This window comes from Lathyrus oleraceus, chromosome 6, assembly GCF_024323335.1.
Source record: "Lathyrus oleraceus cultivar Zhongwan6 chromosome 6, CAAS_Psat_ZW6_1.0, whole genome shotgun sequence".
Taxonomy (NCBI): Eukaryota; Viridiplantae; Streptophyta; class Magnoliopsida; order Fabales; family Fabaceae; genus Lathyrus; species Lathyrus oleraceus.
Genome location: NC_066584.1, coordinates 290,464,842 through 290,483,515, shown reverse-complemented (window position 1 = coordinate 290,483,515; position 18,674 = coordinate 290,464,842). Strand labels below are relative to the sequence as shown.

General features: G+C 37.7%; 1 protein-coding gene across 1 annotated transcript in view; it reads right to left on the bottom strand.

The window, feature by feature from the left end:
- LOC127095250 (protein MAIN-LIKE 2-like) overlaps nt 1–16,373 on the bottom strand; it is a 35,697-nt gene extending 19,324 nt beyond the window's left edge. The window contains exons 1-3 of the mRNA XM_051033965.1: nt 15,443–16,373; nt 15,268–15,358; nt 14,859–15,183 (exon numbers count right to left, since the gene is read on the bottom strand). Of these exons, the coding sequence (XP_050889922.1) occupies nt 14,859–15,183; nt 15,268–15,358; nt 15,443–16,110 (1,084 nt within the window). The 5' untranslated portion in view covers nt 16,111–16,373. The remainder of the gene's footprint in view (nt 1–14,858; nt 15,184–15,267; nt 15,359–15,442) is intronic.
- Between the last annotated feature and the right edge of the window lie 2,301 nt (nt 16,374–18,674).

Below are 18,674 nucleotides of genomic sequence, written 5' to 3'. Positions count from 1 at the left end.
AACCCAATAACCAGGCGGCTAGGGTTACCCTTTAGGATTCTTCCATCGTTTTAATTAGTTGTCCATTAATAGTAGCCCACCTCTTTTAATTAGTTTTTATTCTAAACTATCTTCAGTTATTCCTGTTCATATATTCAAGTTATCATTAAGATAACAGATGACCATAAGTGGCCTAGTGGAGAGGGAGCAATTTCACTTTCTTTAGTGGGATGGGTTTGATACTTGGGAATAGCATATCTCCATACTTTTATTTTTTATGCTTACTATTTCATTTAAATTATTTATAATTTCTTACTCTTTATTTTACTTTTATATTTTTATTAATTTAATTTAATTGTTATTTAGTTGTTTAGATTTTTAAATTTTTACTTTTTAGATTTAATTAATGGTTGACTTTCCGATATTGGGTTTTATTCGATTAGTCGATTTTTTATGGTTAGTTAATTTAATTAGGTTATGGATATCTATGTTCATACCTTTACACATGTAAATAATCACATTCAAATTCACTAAATTTTTAAATTTAAATTTCACTAACTTTCCATAGTTTCGACATTTAATTTCATTTCCTCCCATTAGAATCTAGCATTCTGGTGGGAACTCGATTATATATATAAAATTAATTCGATATACATATAAATTTGTAAAATTAATTTTATTCCTACAATTTTATTTTTAAACTATCTTTACAACTCGATTAAATTCCTTTTTAAAACACGAAAGAAGAGGACCATTCGAATCTTGCATTCCGGTGGGAACCCTCGAATAATCAGTCCTGAGCCACGCGTTTTGGATTAACCGTTCATTCTTTTCTTTCATTCTTAAAACACTTAATAATTAACTTGGACAAAATAAAGGGCCGTTGAGATCAAGCATTCTGGCGTAACCCTTTGAATATTTGATTTTCATCAAGTGTTCGTTGTCCATTAAATAATTTTCCTAAATAATTCAAATGAAAAAAGACCATTGGAATCCAGCATTCCGGTGGAACCCTGAATTTTTGATCTTGGGGCTTATGTCTCGTTCTTAAATATTCGTCTTTCAAACTAAAAAAAATATATATATACTTAATTCCTACTTTAACACTTTTTTCAATAAGATGGAAATGGAACATGGTGTATACCGTGCACTCCTGAGATTAAGATTCGAGGCGGATGCCTTGCCTATCTTAGCTCTCGCCATCGTTTAAAATTGTCATTGCGGTTTCTTCAAACCCTTTCTCAATCAAACCTCAAGATACTTAATTCTTATTAAACACTTTTTTCAATAAAGATGGAAATGGAACATGGTGTATACCATGCACTCCTGAGACTAGGATTCGAGATGGATATCTCGCTCATCCAAGTTCTCGCCATCACTCAAAATACATCCAACCAATCAAACTCTTTTCTCGCCGCCGTGCGACTAATCAAAAACTTTTTTCATAAACGAAAAATATATTGTCTTAAGGTGATGCAAAACAATGTTTTGGCCACGATTGTTGAGTCGAGATAGGTGACGTTTTTCCGAATGTAGATTTGTAAATCCATTCGATGTGTGGTATACGTCCGCTCCTCATCTGTTTTGGGTAAAATAATATTTTTCATCGATTAACACAATATAGCTTTCGCTAAAATCGACCAACAAACAAACATTTTTCTACCCAGAACTACGTAAGCCTTGATTTCTCTATTGAGATACGTAGGAGCAGGATTTGTAAATCTTGTCAGGCCCACTAATAAAAAACTTAGGTTTAATCTTTCGTTAAAATCCTAAAACATCTTCTCTTTTCTTTTGATTCTATTTATTCTCTCCCTCATAATAACTTGAGAAGACTAACATAAGCTAACATTCAAAACGAAACTAACTAAACGGTTCCCGTTGAATACAACGGACGTGAGGGGTGCTAATACCTTCCCCTTGCGTAACCGACTCCCGAACCCTGATATTGGTTGCGACGACCATAATCATTGTCGTTTTGTCTTGGGTTTTATCGATATTTCCCCTTTCCTTTTTAGGAATAAATAAAGTTCGGTGGCGACTCTGTTCAGTCCATCATTGCGAGCATGCGATTGCGCTTCGCTTAAAGTCGTATCCCCATTTTTCGAGGTGCGACACCTACATTTCACAAAGTTCATCTAGGTCACTAACCCGAATCATTTGTATAGCCTCATACACATTTCATTTCATTTTCATAATCATGGTCCAATACAAGAGGACATGTATCATGGATTCTAAGCTTTGTGTTTGCACCTGGTGGAAGCTAAGGTTCCTCTGCAACTTAAGGTGGCTCACTATCAAACCCTAATTGGAGGTAGCTCTTGATGCTTGTGTATTGTGATCATCATTGATGATTCAATTGTGGCTTCTTGGTGAAGCAAGACCCAACTTCGGGGATTCCTACTTGATGAGGGCTCCATAACCCTAGTTTCATCTGACCCACTTGCAGTCCATCGATGTCGGATCCTCTTGTCTGGTTAATCTTCATCCCATAACCTTGTGTTCATGGATAATTTTGTTGGTTCCTTGGTGTTGATCCCACATGTGCATCACACGTTTGTATCCTTTGGTTTGTGTTTATTGCTATGTCACCTAGTCACCCTCATGTCTAGCCTCAGTCATTGCTTTGCTTAGCTTATTTTCATTTGGTATTTGTTCATTTCACATGTTGCTATGGCCTTTGGTTCTTGTTTAGTGGTTCATTCAAGATTTGTCATGGGTTTTTCTTTCATATTTCATTGATAGATTTTTGTCTCGATTTGGAGTCGGTTACAAGTTGTAGTCATATTTGATTCAAAGTCATATCATTTCCAAGGCATGTTCATTCAATGCAAATTCATTCACTATAATATCAAATTCATGACCAATCCCATTCAAGTAGCCATTACACGATATTTCATTGTTCACTACGTGAGAGAGTTCAATTGGAAACTTTGGCTATCTGTTGACTTCGGTCAATAGTTGACTTTCTGGTCAATCGGTTGACCAAAGTTAACCACCCATTTTCAAACCTTCTCAAACTATCATTCATGATTCATTTCACTTTCCAATCGTTTCCTCTTTTAAATACTGAAATTCTGGTGTAGTCAGAATTCAGATGTTCTACTCCAAGTCATGACATCTGATCTAACATTGTAACTAATACAGCAAGATAGTTATTAACCACTGTACTAATATGCACACGTTCACAGATGTCACGACATCTCATTCTATGTCACCCTAGAATGGATGAACACCTGGTTCTGTGCATCAGGAAGAAAGACTCAACAGAGATCAGTCCTAGCACTCACTTTTGTTGTTTTCTTACACAGTTATCAGCATGATGTCTTGCTGTTGATTTTGGACATCATCTGTTACCTTGTTCCTGTGTGTTTGTCTTTTACTTGTATTTCCTGAATTAAAGGTTGAACACGTTAATCTAATTTCCACTTATTAGATTGCTAACAACTAGGCTATTTGTTAGGTTCATTAATTGTAGGTTAGTAGTTGGTTTCCTGGATTTTAGCTCAGCTGGTGAATCCTTGAAGAATAGCCTGAGAAAAAATACCTAAACAGAAAAACCAATCATCCTACATTTTAGCACATGCTGTTGAGAATGAATGTCACAACATTCAGTTCGACAGTCAGAACATATGTTGATTCTGTTATGTTCCTGGAACCATGCTGTGCTAAGTTTGCAGTACTGTAAAAGACCAACTAGTCTCTACTTTAGTATCAACCATTAGTATCAACTGTCCAAACATCCAGTTTAACAGTTTCACAATGATCCTTCGGCCAGGTCTGTTATCCTGGAAGAGAACAGACTTAAATACATACTGAACTGAACCTAACATGCTTATTGTTCAGTATACACTGTCACTGATGAATGTTCCAACATTCTGATTGACATTCAAACAGAAGGCTATATACCAGGTCTGTTACCATCTTGGTAAGCTGACTGAAATACCAGCTGAGTTATGACAGTAACAAAAACACATGCAGAAGGAAAACAAACACAGGAAATTGTTAACCCAGTTCAGTCCAACATGACCTACATCTGGTGGCTACCAAGCCAGGAAGAAGATCCACTATTAGCAGTATTAATTCAGAGTTAAACTCACCCGTTTACAACTCTTCACTTAATCCCTACCCAATGCAATCTATACCTAGGAACTCCTAGATAGAAACCTCCAGTTTCCATTCCTATCACTACAAATACAATGTAATGTTACCACACCTTGAACTTGCTTCACAGCTTCATTCAAGAACAAAATCACTCTTGCCTACAGGCTTTGAGTTACAAATATTCTCAGCTTTGACCACTGAGAAACACATGGTAACCTTCCCACAGATTGGGAGGTTTACCTCACACACACCCCTAAAAATTCATTCTAAGAGGCTTACAAAAACTAGGTTACAATTAGCTATTTATAACCTAATCACCCAACTGGATTTGGGCCTTCAGAAATCGCAGCAGACTTGTTCTTTGCTGTTACAACTTCAGCAGAAAAATTCTGCTACAAACAAGGTCTTCAGTCCTAAAATCTCTCCATATATATCTCCTTACTTTGAGCCTATATATCTTCTGATTGAGTCTTCAAGACCTCCACATGGGAGTTAGGATATTCACCAGATATCCTTGCTAATCCCAGAATATATACTGAATTAATTAATTCAGTTTTCTACACATGTACGATGTCACAGACCTGATGTCGTGACATCGTACAAGACATGTTGGTCCAGATGTTGAATTTCTTCAACCCAACATATTAAAACAACAGAGGTGATTACATTATTTGTTTTACTAAAATTAATGTCAATCCTAAGGTATTAACAATCTCCCCCTTTGGCAAATTTTAGCTAAAACAAATAAGCCTCTGTTATTCTCTCCACCACCACAAACTCCTATGTTGGTGTACATGGGATAGAAGAGGAACAAGACTCAGTTGTACCAGAACCCTTCCCCTCAACAGGAGAGCTTCCTGAAGAGTATGTAATGCTGAGTACATAGATCATGTAACTCAGATCACAAGGCACAACTGTCTTCTTAACTCAGATCACAAGACACAAGTGATATACCCAGTTGGTGGATTTTGTGCCTGACACCAACTTCTGTTTGCTACCACAATTAGCTTGCTTCTGGTACATTCTCAACCCCAGGACTGTATTTCTCTCCCCCTTTTTAGCTAAACATTTGTAAAGGCACCCCTCACAAAACCAGATCCAGGCGCAGCTTGCCCAAACCTTAACATACCCCATGATTCTGAGGAAATGGAGTGTTTCTCTTGTGAGAAGAAGAGGGCTATTACATCCTTTAAATAGTCCAGCCCGTGCTTAGGAATTTACGGTAGGAATTAATGCTTGGTCAAGATTCATTAATGTTTGCTGAGAAACAGTCAGGGAATCACCAACAAAATCTCAGACTATCTTTGAATACCTTTTATAGCTCTTGACTGTTTCTTTTTCAAAACAGCAGTTCCAGTGCATGGAGACTATTCCATATATGCAGTCAGACACGTTGCACGCGATGTCTTAACATTCCACACGGCTTTTTCTTGCATTCTGCCAGTATTCAACATTTCCCAAGGTTTCTGTCATACCTCCAGTAGAGACTTGACATCTGGCACTGCTACAGTCAAATTCCCACACTTCAGCAGATGGTTACTCCCCCTGTACCACACAGCTGTAGCCATCAGGCTTATTCTGATTTATCAGAATTTGACACATCACCTTCATAATTCCTACTGATTTTAAGATTCAGAAGGAATTAGCAGCATTGTCCAGGGCAATGTCATGACATCCGGTCAGACATTCTTCTGCTCACTCAGCCTTGACATACATCACAGCATCCTGATAACTGACAAGGTGCCATACCAAGCTTGATAATTACTTGCAGCTTCAAAGACAGAACTCCCCCTGTCATGGACACCCTACTCTCCTCTTGACACTTGGAGGTCACACATGAGCATATCCAACACCCCAAAGTTGGACCTTCACATACTTCCTGATTCAAAGAGAATCCAGACCACTTGATGAATGGAAAACATAAGACGCATCTTCATGTCTTCAAGAGCACACCCTCTGTTCAACCCTCTTAGCTGAACACATTCACACTCTGTGTCAATCTCTCTTCTAACCAGAACAGAAGACCACTTCACAAGATGTTCTAACATCGGCTGGGACATCCTTCATAACAAGACAAGGCATACCATCTGATAGTCTTCAGATATCACTGAGTCACCGGGTTGATCAAGAAGAACCCAGACATACATTGGGACATATACATTTTCATCCCATTACAAGAGATACTCTTCCATAGATAGCTCAGAGCTCCTACCACAAGCTCCAAGAGATGAATAGAAAACACCTCCTTTAGTCTTCAACTTACTACTTTTCTGCTCAAAAGTAATTTATCTCAGACTTTCCTCAAGAATAATCAGCTGCCATATGTGGATTATCTTGATTCTTCGAATCCACTTCTGAGATAGACCAAATGCCACTGGTTGATTACCTCCTTCATGAATCCTCATATGAAAAGGTCAAATGCTGCTTTTTGACCTCTCCAAATTTATCAGACTTCTACCAAAGATATTCTGATCTTCCAAGTGAGATTTGAACTTCAAGTTACATGTTAAACAAAGCTTAGGGTCTCTAAGACATGAACATGTAACATCTTCTCCAACCAGCAACTCCTAAGAATTGCAATGAGAACGATCCTTTTGAAGTACCCAATCTACAACTCTGTAGACCCTTCTATCTTAAGTTGATGTGCCACTTCACCAACTAAGAATCTGATGTTAAACCAAATGTCACAACATTGTGTTTAGACATCTAGCTGTTGAATTCAGCTCCTTCTTCTGCCACTTGAAAGAACTTCCTTCCTTCACAGAACAAGAGTTCAATGTTCTCATAGACTTGATTGTGGAACCAAGTTTGAGTAAACAACCTCCATCCTGCAGGTTTGCAGTCAAGTCATCCAAGCTCACACCTTGATGAATTACTGCTACTTCTCCAAAGACATCAGACACTCTGATGCATGAGTCTTCAGAAGGACCAGTTAGAAACTAACCCTTCAGCTATACCAAGGATTCCACTTCCTAAAGCAAGGTTGTTTCCATGATGTTAAGAATGCTGCTACTTGTTCTTAACTTCATAGTGTGCATTAGCCAATGCACTTCCTTACTTAGATCAGAGATAAACTGATCCAAGTGACCACCATCAAGACTATGATGTCTTCTTCTTCTTCTTGTACACACCCAGGCTGAACATGTTTCTTGCCAGGAAACCTTTTCAGAGATCATATGCTTTTGCTGCCACCAAAGAGATAGATCATCAACCAATGTACTATCCTTCCTGTGATTCTGCACAGGGTCTTGAAGAAGAGATGTTCCAACATCTTTAAGAACATCAGTTATCTTGAGTTCCAAGGATAATCAATTATATACTTGTACTTGGCACAAGTTGACATTGATCTTAAATCCTTTCCCAATATTCCTTTCAGATACTTCCACCATAAGACTACTTTGAAAATACTCTTCTAGTGTCAACATCTTCTGCTTGCAAGCACTTCAACAGTTTTGAAACTCTTCTCAGATTAAATTCACCCTTAGGAAAGAGAGAGATGAATTCTTCCTTGCAAACGTGTCACACACCCACCAGAACCCATGTGACACAGGTCAACAGCTAACCAGACCCTAGGCTGACCAACCTTGAGGAGGTTTAACCAAACTCCCCCTCAATTTAACAATCATGGAAACTCCACACCAATATCCATGTATTGTACACAAATGTCTCAACATGACATGCACTATCCTCCCTGTGGCTACTAACTCCCCCAATCAGACTCCAGCTGACCGTAAGTACTAGTGAGACACACAGCACCAGTCAATAGTAGATATGCATTGCCAGAGCATACTACCTCAACCAACCTCTGAATCTTCATATTCTCACTCCTTGTAAGAACTGCCACTTCTGAACGTGGTGTATGAATAACAAGATTCATGGTTCCAATCCTCTTAAATGATATAGCAATCAGGTTACCCCAATATTGACTTCTAACATTCAGGGGACTTGTCTTCCAAAACAACATAGTACTTCAGGGAACAACTATTCCACCCTGATCAATCTACAGGAGTAAGACACCCAGCAGGAAATTGCACAATGTCACATCTCAACCAGCTCCACTTCTCGAGATCAGACTTTTACAAGTGACCTTCTTGAGCATACACACAGTTGACCCTACCCTTGTCAACTGAGCACACACAGATGTCTCCTCTTCCAGGTCAGGAGTAGGTTCCAAACACGAGTATCCCTTTGTTTGACACCTAGTCACATCTGCTCTTCAACCAGTAGCTGCATACTTGTTGAACAACATGTTCTAACATCAAATAGAACATTAGTTCCACCTCCTTGGAACACACCTTCCTTGAGAGACTTCAAGGTCTTCACATACACTACTTAAGAGAGTAAAGGAATCGGTGATTAAGTGATTCTTACCATCCTGAATTGAGGACGTCATTATGAGTGGACTTGAGGGGACTCAATTATCTTTGACATCTTCAGTAGATTATGCTGGGGTCTTGAATACGGCAGCCATTCATCCTCATGAGGGGAAACTACATCAGAGTTTGAGTTTTCCCAGGTATTATGCAGCGGAAATCATAATACAACTCACCCAATGAACACACACTTCATCAGATCACCCTCCAAGAACATACCAAGTTTGAATATGATTCAATACTTGCACAACTGTCCCACACAAGGGTCCATAGCCAACCTCCAGAGACAGGTACACACCATTCCTGTCATGAACAGTCCATCCACCTACTTCAAGGGACCATTCAGGGAGAATACAAAACCTTCCACAGGTTCCAACATAACTTCTTGCAAGATACCAGAAAGTATCACCCATGGATCTCATCCAGAAGCAGAACAGGATGCCTGCTCTGATACCAATTGAAATTCTGGTGTAGTCAGAATTCAGATGTTCTACTCCAAGTCATGACATCTGATCTAACATTGTAACTAATACAACAAGATAGTTATTAACCACTGTACTAATATGCACACGTTCACAGATGTCACGACATCTCATTCTATGTCACCCTAGAATGGATGAACACCTGGTTCTGTGCATCAGGAAGAAAGACTCAACAGAGATCAGTCCTAGCACTCACTTCTGTTGTTTTCTTACACAGTTATCAGCATGATGTCTTGCTGTTGATTTTGGACATCATCTGTTACCTTGTTCCTGTGTGTTTGTCTTTTACTTGTATTTCCTGAATTAAAGGTTGAACACGTTAATCTAATTTCCACTTATTAGATTGCTAACAACTAGGCTATTTGTTAGGTTCATTAATTGTAGGTTAGTAGTTGGTTTCCTGGATTTTAGCTCAGCTGGTGAATCCTTGAAGAATAGCCTAAGAAAAAAATACCTAAACAGAAAAACCAATCATCCTACATTTTAGCACATGCTGTTGAGAATGAATGTCACAACATTCAGTTCGACATTCAGAACATATGTTGATTCTGTTATGTTCCTGGAACCATGCTGTGCTAAGTTTGCAGTACTGTAAAAGACCAACTAGTCTCTACTTTAGTATCAACCATTAGTATCAACTGTCCAAACATCCAGTTTAACAGTTTCACAATGATCCTTCGGCCAGGTCTGTTATCCTGGAAGAGAACAGACTTAAATACATACTGAACTGAACCTAACATGCTTATTGTTCAGTATACACTGTCACTGATGAATGTTCCAACATTCTGATTGACATTCAAACAGAAGGCTATATACCAGGTCTGTTACCATCTTGGTAAGCTGACTGGAATACCAACTGAGTTATGACAGTAACAAAAACACATGCAGAAGGAAAACAAACACAGGAAATTGTTAACCCAGTTCAGTCCAACATGACCTACATCTGGGGGCTACCAAGCCAGGAAGAAGATCCACTATTAGCAGTATTAATTCAGAGTTAAACTCACCCGTTTACAACTCTTCACTTAATCCCTACCCAATGCAATCTATACCTAGGAACTCCTAGATAGAAACCTCCAGTTTCCATTCCTATCACTACAAATACAATGTAATGTTACCACACCTTGAACTTGCTTCACAGCTTCATTCAAGAACAAAATCACTCTTGCCTACAGGCTTTGAGTTACAAATATTCTCAGCTTTGACCACTGAGAAACACATGGTAACCTTCCCACAGATTGGGAGGTTTACCTCACACACACCCCTAAAAATTCATTCTAAGAGGCTTACAAAAACTAGGTTACAATTAGCTATTTATAACCTAATCACCCAACTGGATTTGGGCCTTCAGAAATCGCAGCAGACTTGTTCTTTGCTGTTACAACTTCAGCAGAAAAATTCTGCTACAAACAAGGTCTTCAGTCCTAAAATCTCTCCATATATATCTCCTTACTTTGAGTCTATATATCTTCTGATTGAGTCTTCAAGACCTCCACATGGGAGTTAGGATATTCACCAGATATCCTTGCTAATCCCAGAATATATACTGAATTAATTAATTCAGTTTTCTACACATGTACGATGTCACAGACCTGATGTCGTGACATCGTACAAGACATGTTGGTCCAGATGTTGAATTTCTTCAACCCAACATATTAAAACAACAGAGGTGATTATATTATTTGTTTTACTAAAATTAATGCCAATCCTAAGGTATTAACAAATACGATTCAAACCATTAAAAAAGGGAAATGAGATTACACTATTTCCATAGAATTTAATAACCCTCCACACATTCAAAATCACATTATAATTCAACCATGATCAAATCCCAAATAATTCTAAGTCACAATTACATCTAGGATCCTATTACATAAACCACTTCATTTCAATACAAAAACCATTTTTTGAAACAAAAACCATTTTTTGAAACAAAAACCCAATTCATTTGATCTTCCATCCAAACCAAATTTACTTCTAAACATCCAATCTCAAACCATAATCCATTTTCACTCAAATTAAAACCATGTCAATTTCCATACATCATTCGATTCAATATCAAAACCATACAGTTAATTCGCAATTCATAAGCCAATTTTGAATATTATTCCATAATTGATACATGAACCAAATCATAATAGCTTTTAAGCCAATTTCCAAAATTCCAAAAGAAAAACATTCATAAATCATTTCATATACATTCAATCCAAACATGACTAATTACACTTCCAATTTCCAACTACCTCTAATTAAGACCATAAACCAACATAAACATTGCAAAATGTCCAAAGTCACAAGGTTATTTCACTCCAAGGAGCTCCATTGGCATTCCAATTGAAGGTCCAAAACAAATCACAAAAACTTCAAAACAATTCCAAGCCACCCGAGCTAGCTCACATGCCAAATCACCAAGACAACTAGACATTCTAGTCAATTCTGACCCCTTTTCATTCTCAACAGTCCTAAATTGAACTAACCACCGTTTCTTCCACCATATAACAGGAAACATAATTGAATCCAACCGAAAAAGTGCTTCTAAATATTCTCTTTTATATATATATATATATATATATATATATATATATATATATATATATATATATATATATATATATATATATATATATATATATATATATATATATATATATATATATATTGTTTTTCAAAGAGCTGTTAAATTTTCTTCCAATATCGATTAAATCATCTAATAGCCTTTCCTTAGTGTCCTTTTCATATTGCTCTCTCTCTCTCTCTTATATATATATATATATATATATATATATATATATATATATATATATATATATATATATATATATATATATATATATATATATATATATATATATATATATTATATATATATATATATATATATATATATATATATATATATATATATATATATATATATATATATATATTGTTTTTCAAGGAGCTGTTAAATTTTCTTCCAATATCGATTAAATCATCTAATAGCCTTTCCTTAGTGTCCTTTTCATATTGCTCTCTCTCTCTCTCTCTCTCTCTCTCTCTCTATATATATATATATATATATATATATATATATATATATATATATATATATATATATATATATATTAGAGAGAGAGAGAGAGAGAGAGAGAGAGAGAGAGCAATATGAAAAGGACACTCAGGAAAGGGTATTAGATGATTTAATCGACATTGGAAAAAAATTTAACAGTTACATGAAAAATAATATATATGTATATCAAATAAACACACACATTTAGTTTTCGTAGTTAATTTGCATGATTAGGTTGTTTTTTATTGGTTTCTAGAATTGCATACTGATAGAATTTCTATTGGCAGCGATTAATTGCAAAGGCGCAAGTTTTGTTAGAATTAGTAATTCAACTTTGTCATAGTGGTGATTAAACCTGAAAATTGTGGTTGTAGAAATCTTATTCGTATTGATGAGTGTATATAAAACTACATGTATAATTGATAAATTAGTCAATACATTCTAGTTTGTACATTTGGTTTAATTTGATTGTCCATATAGATTAATCTGTGAACGATTTAAAGTATATTCGTGTAACTTCCAATCAATAAGAATAATATATTTTACGTTAAATTTGCTTTCGCCACGCAAAATCCATTTTATTTTTGAACTCTTATAAAAATCTTTCACACTAATTTCAAACGAATTTTAAATTTGGGGGGTCAATTCACCCTCTCTAGATCGTTTATAATCCATATTCTTCCCAACAATTGGCCTTAGAGTTGGTCTTTTGATTAGGTCTAAGCGACTCAAAAGTTTGAGAATATGGATGACGACGATCCGAAGGGAGCGTATAATAGAACACCATTTTTTAAAGGCGAAAATTATCCTTATTGAAAGGAGAACATGTATGTACACTTAATGTCAGTCAATTACAGACATGCGTTTTATCTCTAAAAATGAAATTATATAGTTAAACTCTCAAAAGATTGGACCGATGATGAAACTAAAAAGACTTCATATGATTTGAGGATTTTTTACCAATATACCCCACTTTTTCAAATAAATTCCCAAAATAACCCAGTTTTCAAAATATTTCCCAATATACCCCACTTTTAGAGGGAGGCGCCAATTGGATTGGCGCCCCCTCTTAAAAATTGCAAGGAAGCGCCAATTGGATTGGCTAGGGCACCTGCCCTAGCCAATCCAATTGGCGCCTATGTGTAATTTTTAAGAGGGGGCGCCAATCCAATTGGCGCCTCCCTTAAAAAAGCCTCAAATGAAAACACTTCCAACATGAAAGTTGTAGATCTTTTCAAGACAATGAATTTGGATATAAATTTTGCATCATTTGGATTTTTTATGAGAAAGTTATGGGCAGTTGAAGTTGGACTTCTGAGTTTTTTAACTGTTATCTGAGTCATAATGTTTTGTATTATTGCATGTGTTTCTTTTAGGAATATGAATTTTTGTCCAACATAACATTTGAAGTAGACATCTTAAATTTTCCATTGCACTTGGTCCCAGCTCAAAATAATTAAAAATGACTGAGTTAGGTCCCTGCGAACTTGACCCAAAATTAGGGTTTCTGTCAAAACAAGTGTATGTGAATTTTGCCAAAAGGGACCAACTTCAAGCCCTTTAGTTTGAATGATAAAAGCCTCAAATGACAAAACCTTCAACATAAAAGTTGTAGATCTTTTCAAGATAATGAATTTGGACTAAAGTTTTGCATCGTTTGCAATTTTTATGAGAAAGGTATGGGCACCTGAACTTGGACTCTTTGACATTTTATCTGTTATCTGACCTATAATGTTTTGTATTATTGCATGTGTTTGTGTTAGAGTTATGAATTTTTGTCCAACATAACAAGTGAAGTAGACATCTTAAATTTTCCATTGCACTTGGTCCCACCTCAAAATAATTAAAAATGAGTGAGTTATGTCCCTGCGAACTTGACCCAAAATTAGGGTTTCTGTCAAAACAAGTGTATGTGAATTTTGCCAAAAGGGACCAACTTCAAGCCCTTCAACATAACAATAACAAGTCCTTGAATTAGGGTTTCTGACCTATAAATTTTTGTATTATGATATGTGTTTATTTTAGAATTATGAAAGAAACCTAATGTTTGGAGTTTACACAAAGATAAATTTGACATAATACGAATTGATATTAATAAAATTTGGATTTTACACAATGAATCCTAATGGTGATGACCGGGATCACCTAACCGACCTCCGGTCCCACATCCCCTAGCTACCCTAACCCTTGGCCCTAACCCACGTTGACGGTTCTGCACCGGTGCTTGTTCATCTGATGGTCCAGGAGCGTCATTACCTCCTACAGGAGAAGATCCGTTGAGGTATTCAGCCAACTCAGCATAGTCTTCAGTATTCAATGATGGTGTACCGGCGTAGCTGAGCTCATGACCCATGCCAGAGAAGTTGGGGTGTGGTTGACTCATGGATGGGCGACCAGGACGGTTGAAGGGGGACATGAGTGACAATGATGGGTCTAGGAAAGGTTGGAAAGGTTGTTGGGGTGTTTGGAAGAGATATGGTTGTGGGATGTTTTGGTATTGTGATGTTTGGGGTTCTTGGCTACGGTAGGTGATGGGGCGGTTAGTGTTTTGGGTAAGGCGACTTTGGTAGGGTGATGGTGTGGGTGCGAAGCGATGTTCGGTCGAAGGTTGATGGTCCATTTGTTGGTGGTGGTATGGGGGATGTTCTTGGTTTTGGGGTTGGGTGAATGGCATGTTTTGGTTGTATGTTTGTGTGTTTGTGGAACGGAAAGTTTGTCGGATAGGTAGTTGTGAGTAACCGGGCTGAGAATGTTGTTGGGGGTTAGATGTTGAGCCTTCTTGTGTGTAACTTGTCTGGCGTGGGTCGTAGAGGTATATATCATCGGCGATGAATTGAAATCCAACTGATCTATACCAAGCCATATAAGTACGACTTGGTTTTACCTCATTTGGCATGACTGTGTCAGTTAAGACATGGTCATGACGGTGCTTCCACTTGCGACACTCTGATCTTGCGAAGGTTTGCCAAGGGTTGTAGTTCCATTGGTCGTTCACTTTACGCATATGCCATTCTCCTAGGCTAGCTGGGGGATCTGGGATATTCTGGACCATACCAAACTGCAGCTTCACACGATCGGTGTTGTGCAGCTCCACTGTTGTGAACCGTATTATCGGTGTGCATGTTGTCCATACGGCTGCGTCTTCAGGGTTGATCTGATGCTCATGATCCATATTAAGGTATGGACGCCAAATGAACTGAAATGTTAAAGACAATAGGATTTAAATGAATGTAGAAAAAGTCAACATAATATGAAGAAATAATGTAATTATTTTGCTTACGTCTGCCGGTCGAAGGTGATCCAACAGGTTGCGATATTGAGTAATACAGTGTCTCGGACATCTTTTGTAATTCATACCGCGTGCCGACCATCTACACCAAAAAGTTAAAATAAATTAGTTATGGGTAATAAACTGTAAGGAAGGAAGTAAAGATATAGCAATTTAAACAACTTACTTTTTTGCATATGGAAAAGTGAAGGGGTTGTTATTGACCGGTGCTAGAGACGGTAGTCTTGACCATCCCCATGCTTGTAGCAAAACAGCACATCCAGAAAATGTAGAAGTATCTTTGTGGGAGTTTTTGCACAAAGAACTATAGAGATAGGCTAGACATGCGGATCCCCAACTATAACTACCTATTCTATCTATATGTCTAAGTAAAGGTAAGTACATAATATGCATGCTAGAACCACTACCTTCGGGAAATAAAAAGGATCCTAGTAACAACATAATGTAACACCTAGTTTTGATGATTCGAGCATCTTCGGTAGAATGCTCATCTAAATAAAAACTATTATAATATGACTTTAGGCGTGAAAGTAGTATACCTTGTCCCCTAGCATTATCATCTAACAAATCAGTGTTTAAAAGCTCCATGCAAATTGAATTTGGAAAGTTGGTCTTACCATTAACAGCTTTGCCTTCAATTCGTAGTCCTAAAAGCATGTAGACGTCTTCTAACGTCACGGTACACTCACCGGTTGGAAACCAAAATGTGTGTGTCTCTGGCCTCCATCTTTCGCATAAGGCTAGAATGAACTTGTTATCTATAGACCAAGACATAATTTTGCTAAGGTGACCAAAACCGGCGAGTTCAACATAAGGTTGAATCATCGGGTCCATTGGGACAAATTCGTGGACTCGAGTGCGAAACCTTGAGACATCCTATAATAGAAATAATGTAACACTTGACTAAGTCGGTATTTCAAAATAAAATGGGGTTGGTGGAGATGAAACATAAAAAAGAATTATAAGAAAAAACTTACGTATGTCGCGATGTTTGCAACTGTTCCTCTGTGTGCTTCGCCCATTGTGAGTAAAGACATATTGTTGGGGAGTTGGTGTAGATGAAAATGGAAGATTTTGTTGAAGATGAAATTGTAAAAGAAGTAATGTAGATGAAGTAGTGAGAACTGTAGATGAGGTAGTGAGAATGTTGGTGTGGAAGAATTGTTGAAGGAGTGGATCAATTTATAGGCAAATGGAGGAGTGCATGGAAAATTGTGTTTGCATGGTGTCTCCACCTCATTTGGCGACCATGTTCAACATTAAGGAGGGGGAGCCATTCAAATTGGCGACACCATAGGGTACATGCATGCAAGGCTAGTTCTGAATGCTTGGTTTCGAGGACTGACTACATGGGGGCGTCATTCAAATTGGCGACCATGTACAACCCTTAAAGGTAGGCGCCAAACCAATTGGCGCCACCTTCTGCATGTCTGACACGTGGCATTGTTGTCTCCTGCATGCTGAACAAAACACTTATGGATGGCTTGCATGATTGACACATCATCTCTGACCATCTTAGGTGTCCGACACGTGTCTGTCTTGTCTCCTGTATGCTGATGACTACCTTCTTGATAGCTTGCCTGGCTGACACATCAACTCACACTGTCTTGCAGGATTGACACATCATCTCAGAGACGTGGCTCTCTAGTATCCTGCATGCTGAATACTCACTTCTGTCTTGCATGACAGACACATCAAGTCTTGACTAGCTAGCATGCTTAGGTGTCCGACACGTGTTTGTCTTGTCTCCTGTATGCTGATGACTACCTTCTTGATAGCTTGCCTGGCTGACACATCAACTGACACTGTCTTGCAGGATTGACACATCATCTCAGACACGTGGCTCTCTAGTATCCTGCATGCTGAATACTCACTTCTGTCTTGCATGACAGACACATCAAGTCTTGACTAGCTAGCATGCTTGACACATCAACTCACACTGTCTTGCATGACAGACACATCAACTCTTGACTAGCTAGCATGCTTGACACATCAGGTCACACTGTCTTGCATGACAGACACCTCATCTCTGAAATTACTTGCATGCTTGACACGGTATCTCAGACTAGCTTCAATGTGAGACACTGATACCATCTATTTAAGTGTCTTACTATCACATTCATTTGCACTTGTAAAATCCTTTTCATCTTCACTCACATTCATCTTCACTCACATTAATACTTATCATCTGCAAAATACTTAGCATCTTCACTCACATTCATCTGCACTTGCAAAATAGTTTTCATCTCCAAAATGTCATCTTCATCATTATACAGTATCAACGTTCACTGCAACGGTGAAACTTTTGAGTCTGAGATTCATGGTTTTTGTTTTAAAAACACTGATACCATTAGAGTCACGATGAAGAGAAATGCAACCTTTTTGCATTTCAAAAAAAGAATACAATCCTTCATAGCATCAGGTAATGTGTCAAAGATGACATATCAGAATCCTATATTTTTTGAGAATGGTCAATGCAAGTTTTTCCCCCTAAAGATACGAGACGATGAAGATGTTGAAAGCATGTTTCTTAGTCATGAACATTCAGGCATGGATTGTATCGAGTTGTACATTACTCTACAGCCATGTATACCGTCTCAACAGTTTCAACTAACAGATCAGGATCCAGCTGGTGGAGATGCTGCAGATGATGCACAATGGTCAGATGAACTCAACCCAGAAGCAGAAGTAGAGGTCGACGTTATTGATGAAGAAGAAGAGGAGACTGAGATACAGGTTGATCACATCCTGAATAACGACGATGAAGATGAGGCTCAACCACCACCAATACCTCCTACTCATGCCTATATTCCTCCTCAACATATGACAAATATGGCTCTTAACGACGATGAAATGTCTGACAGTGTCTTCTATAATCCGTATCCGAGACCAGTAGGCGAATTAAAGGTGGGAGACATGTTTCGTACCAAAGAGGAATGTGTCTTGGCAATCAAAAAATACCACATGAACAACTTTGCTGACTTTACGGTGAAACGCACTGATTCTAGAAGGTATGTTATCGAATGTCGTAACATGCTTTGTAAATTTCGTTTGGCTGCATCTTACAAGAAGAAAAATGACTCTTGGGAGATCGCTTCAATAGACCCACCACACAGTTGCGTCGCAACAACCGTTGAACAAGATCACCGTAAACTGAGCACAGCTTTGATATGTCGAGACATTCTGCCATTGGTAAATAAAGACCCATCAGTGAAGGTGAGTATAATTATATCCCATATCCGAACAACATATAATTATACTCCATCTTACAAGAAAGCATGGATTGCGAGGACAAAGGCTGTTGAGCAGGTTTTCGGAAACTGGGAGGACTCATTCAAGGAATTACCACGGTTTTTATGGGCACTAAAAACTTATGTCCCAGGAACTGTGGCAATTCT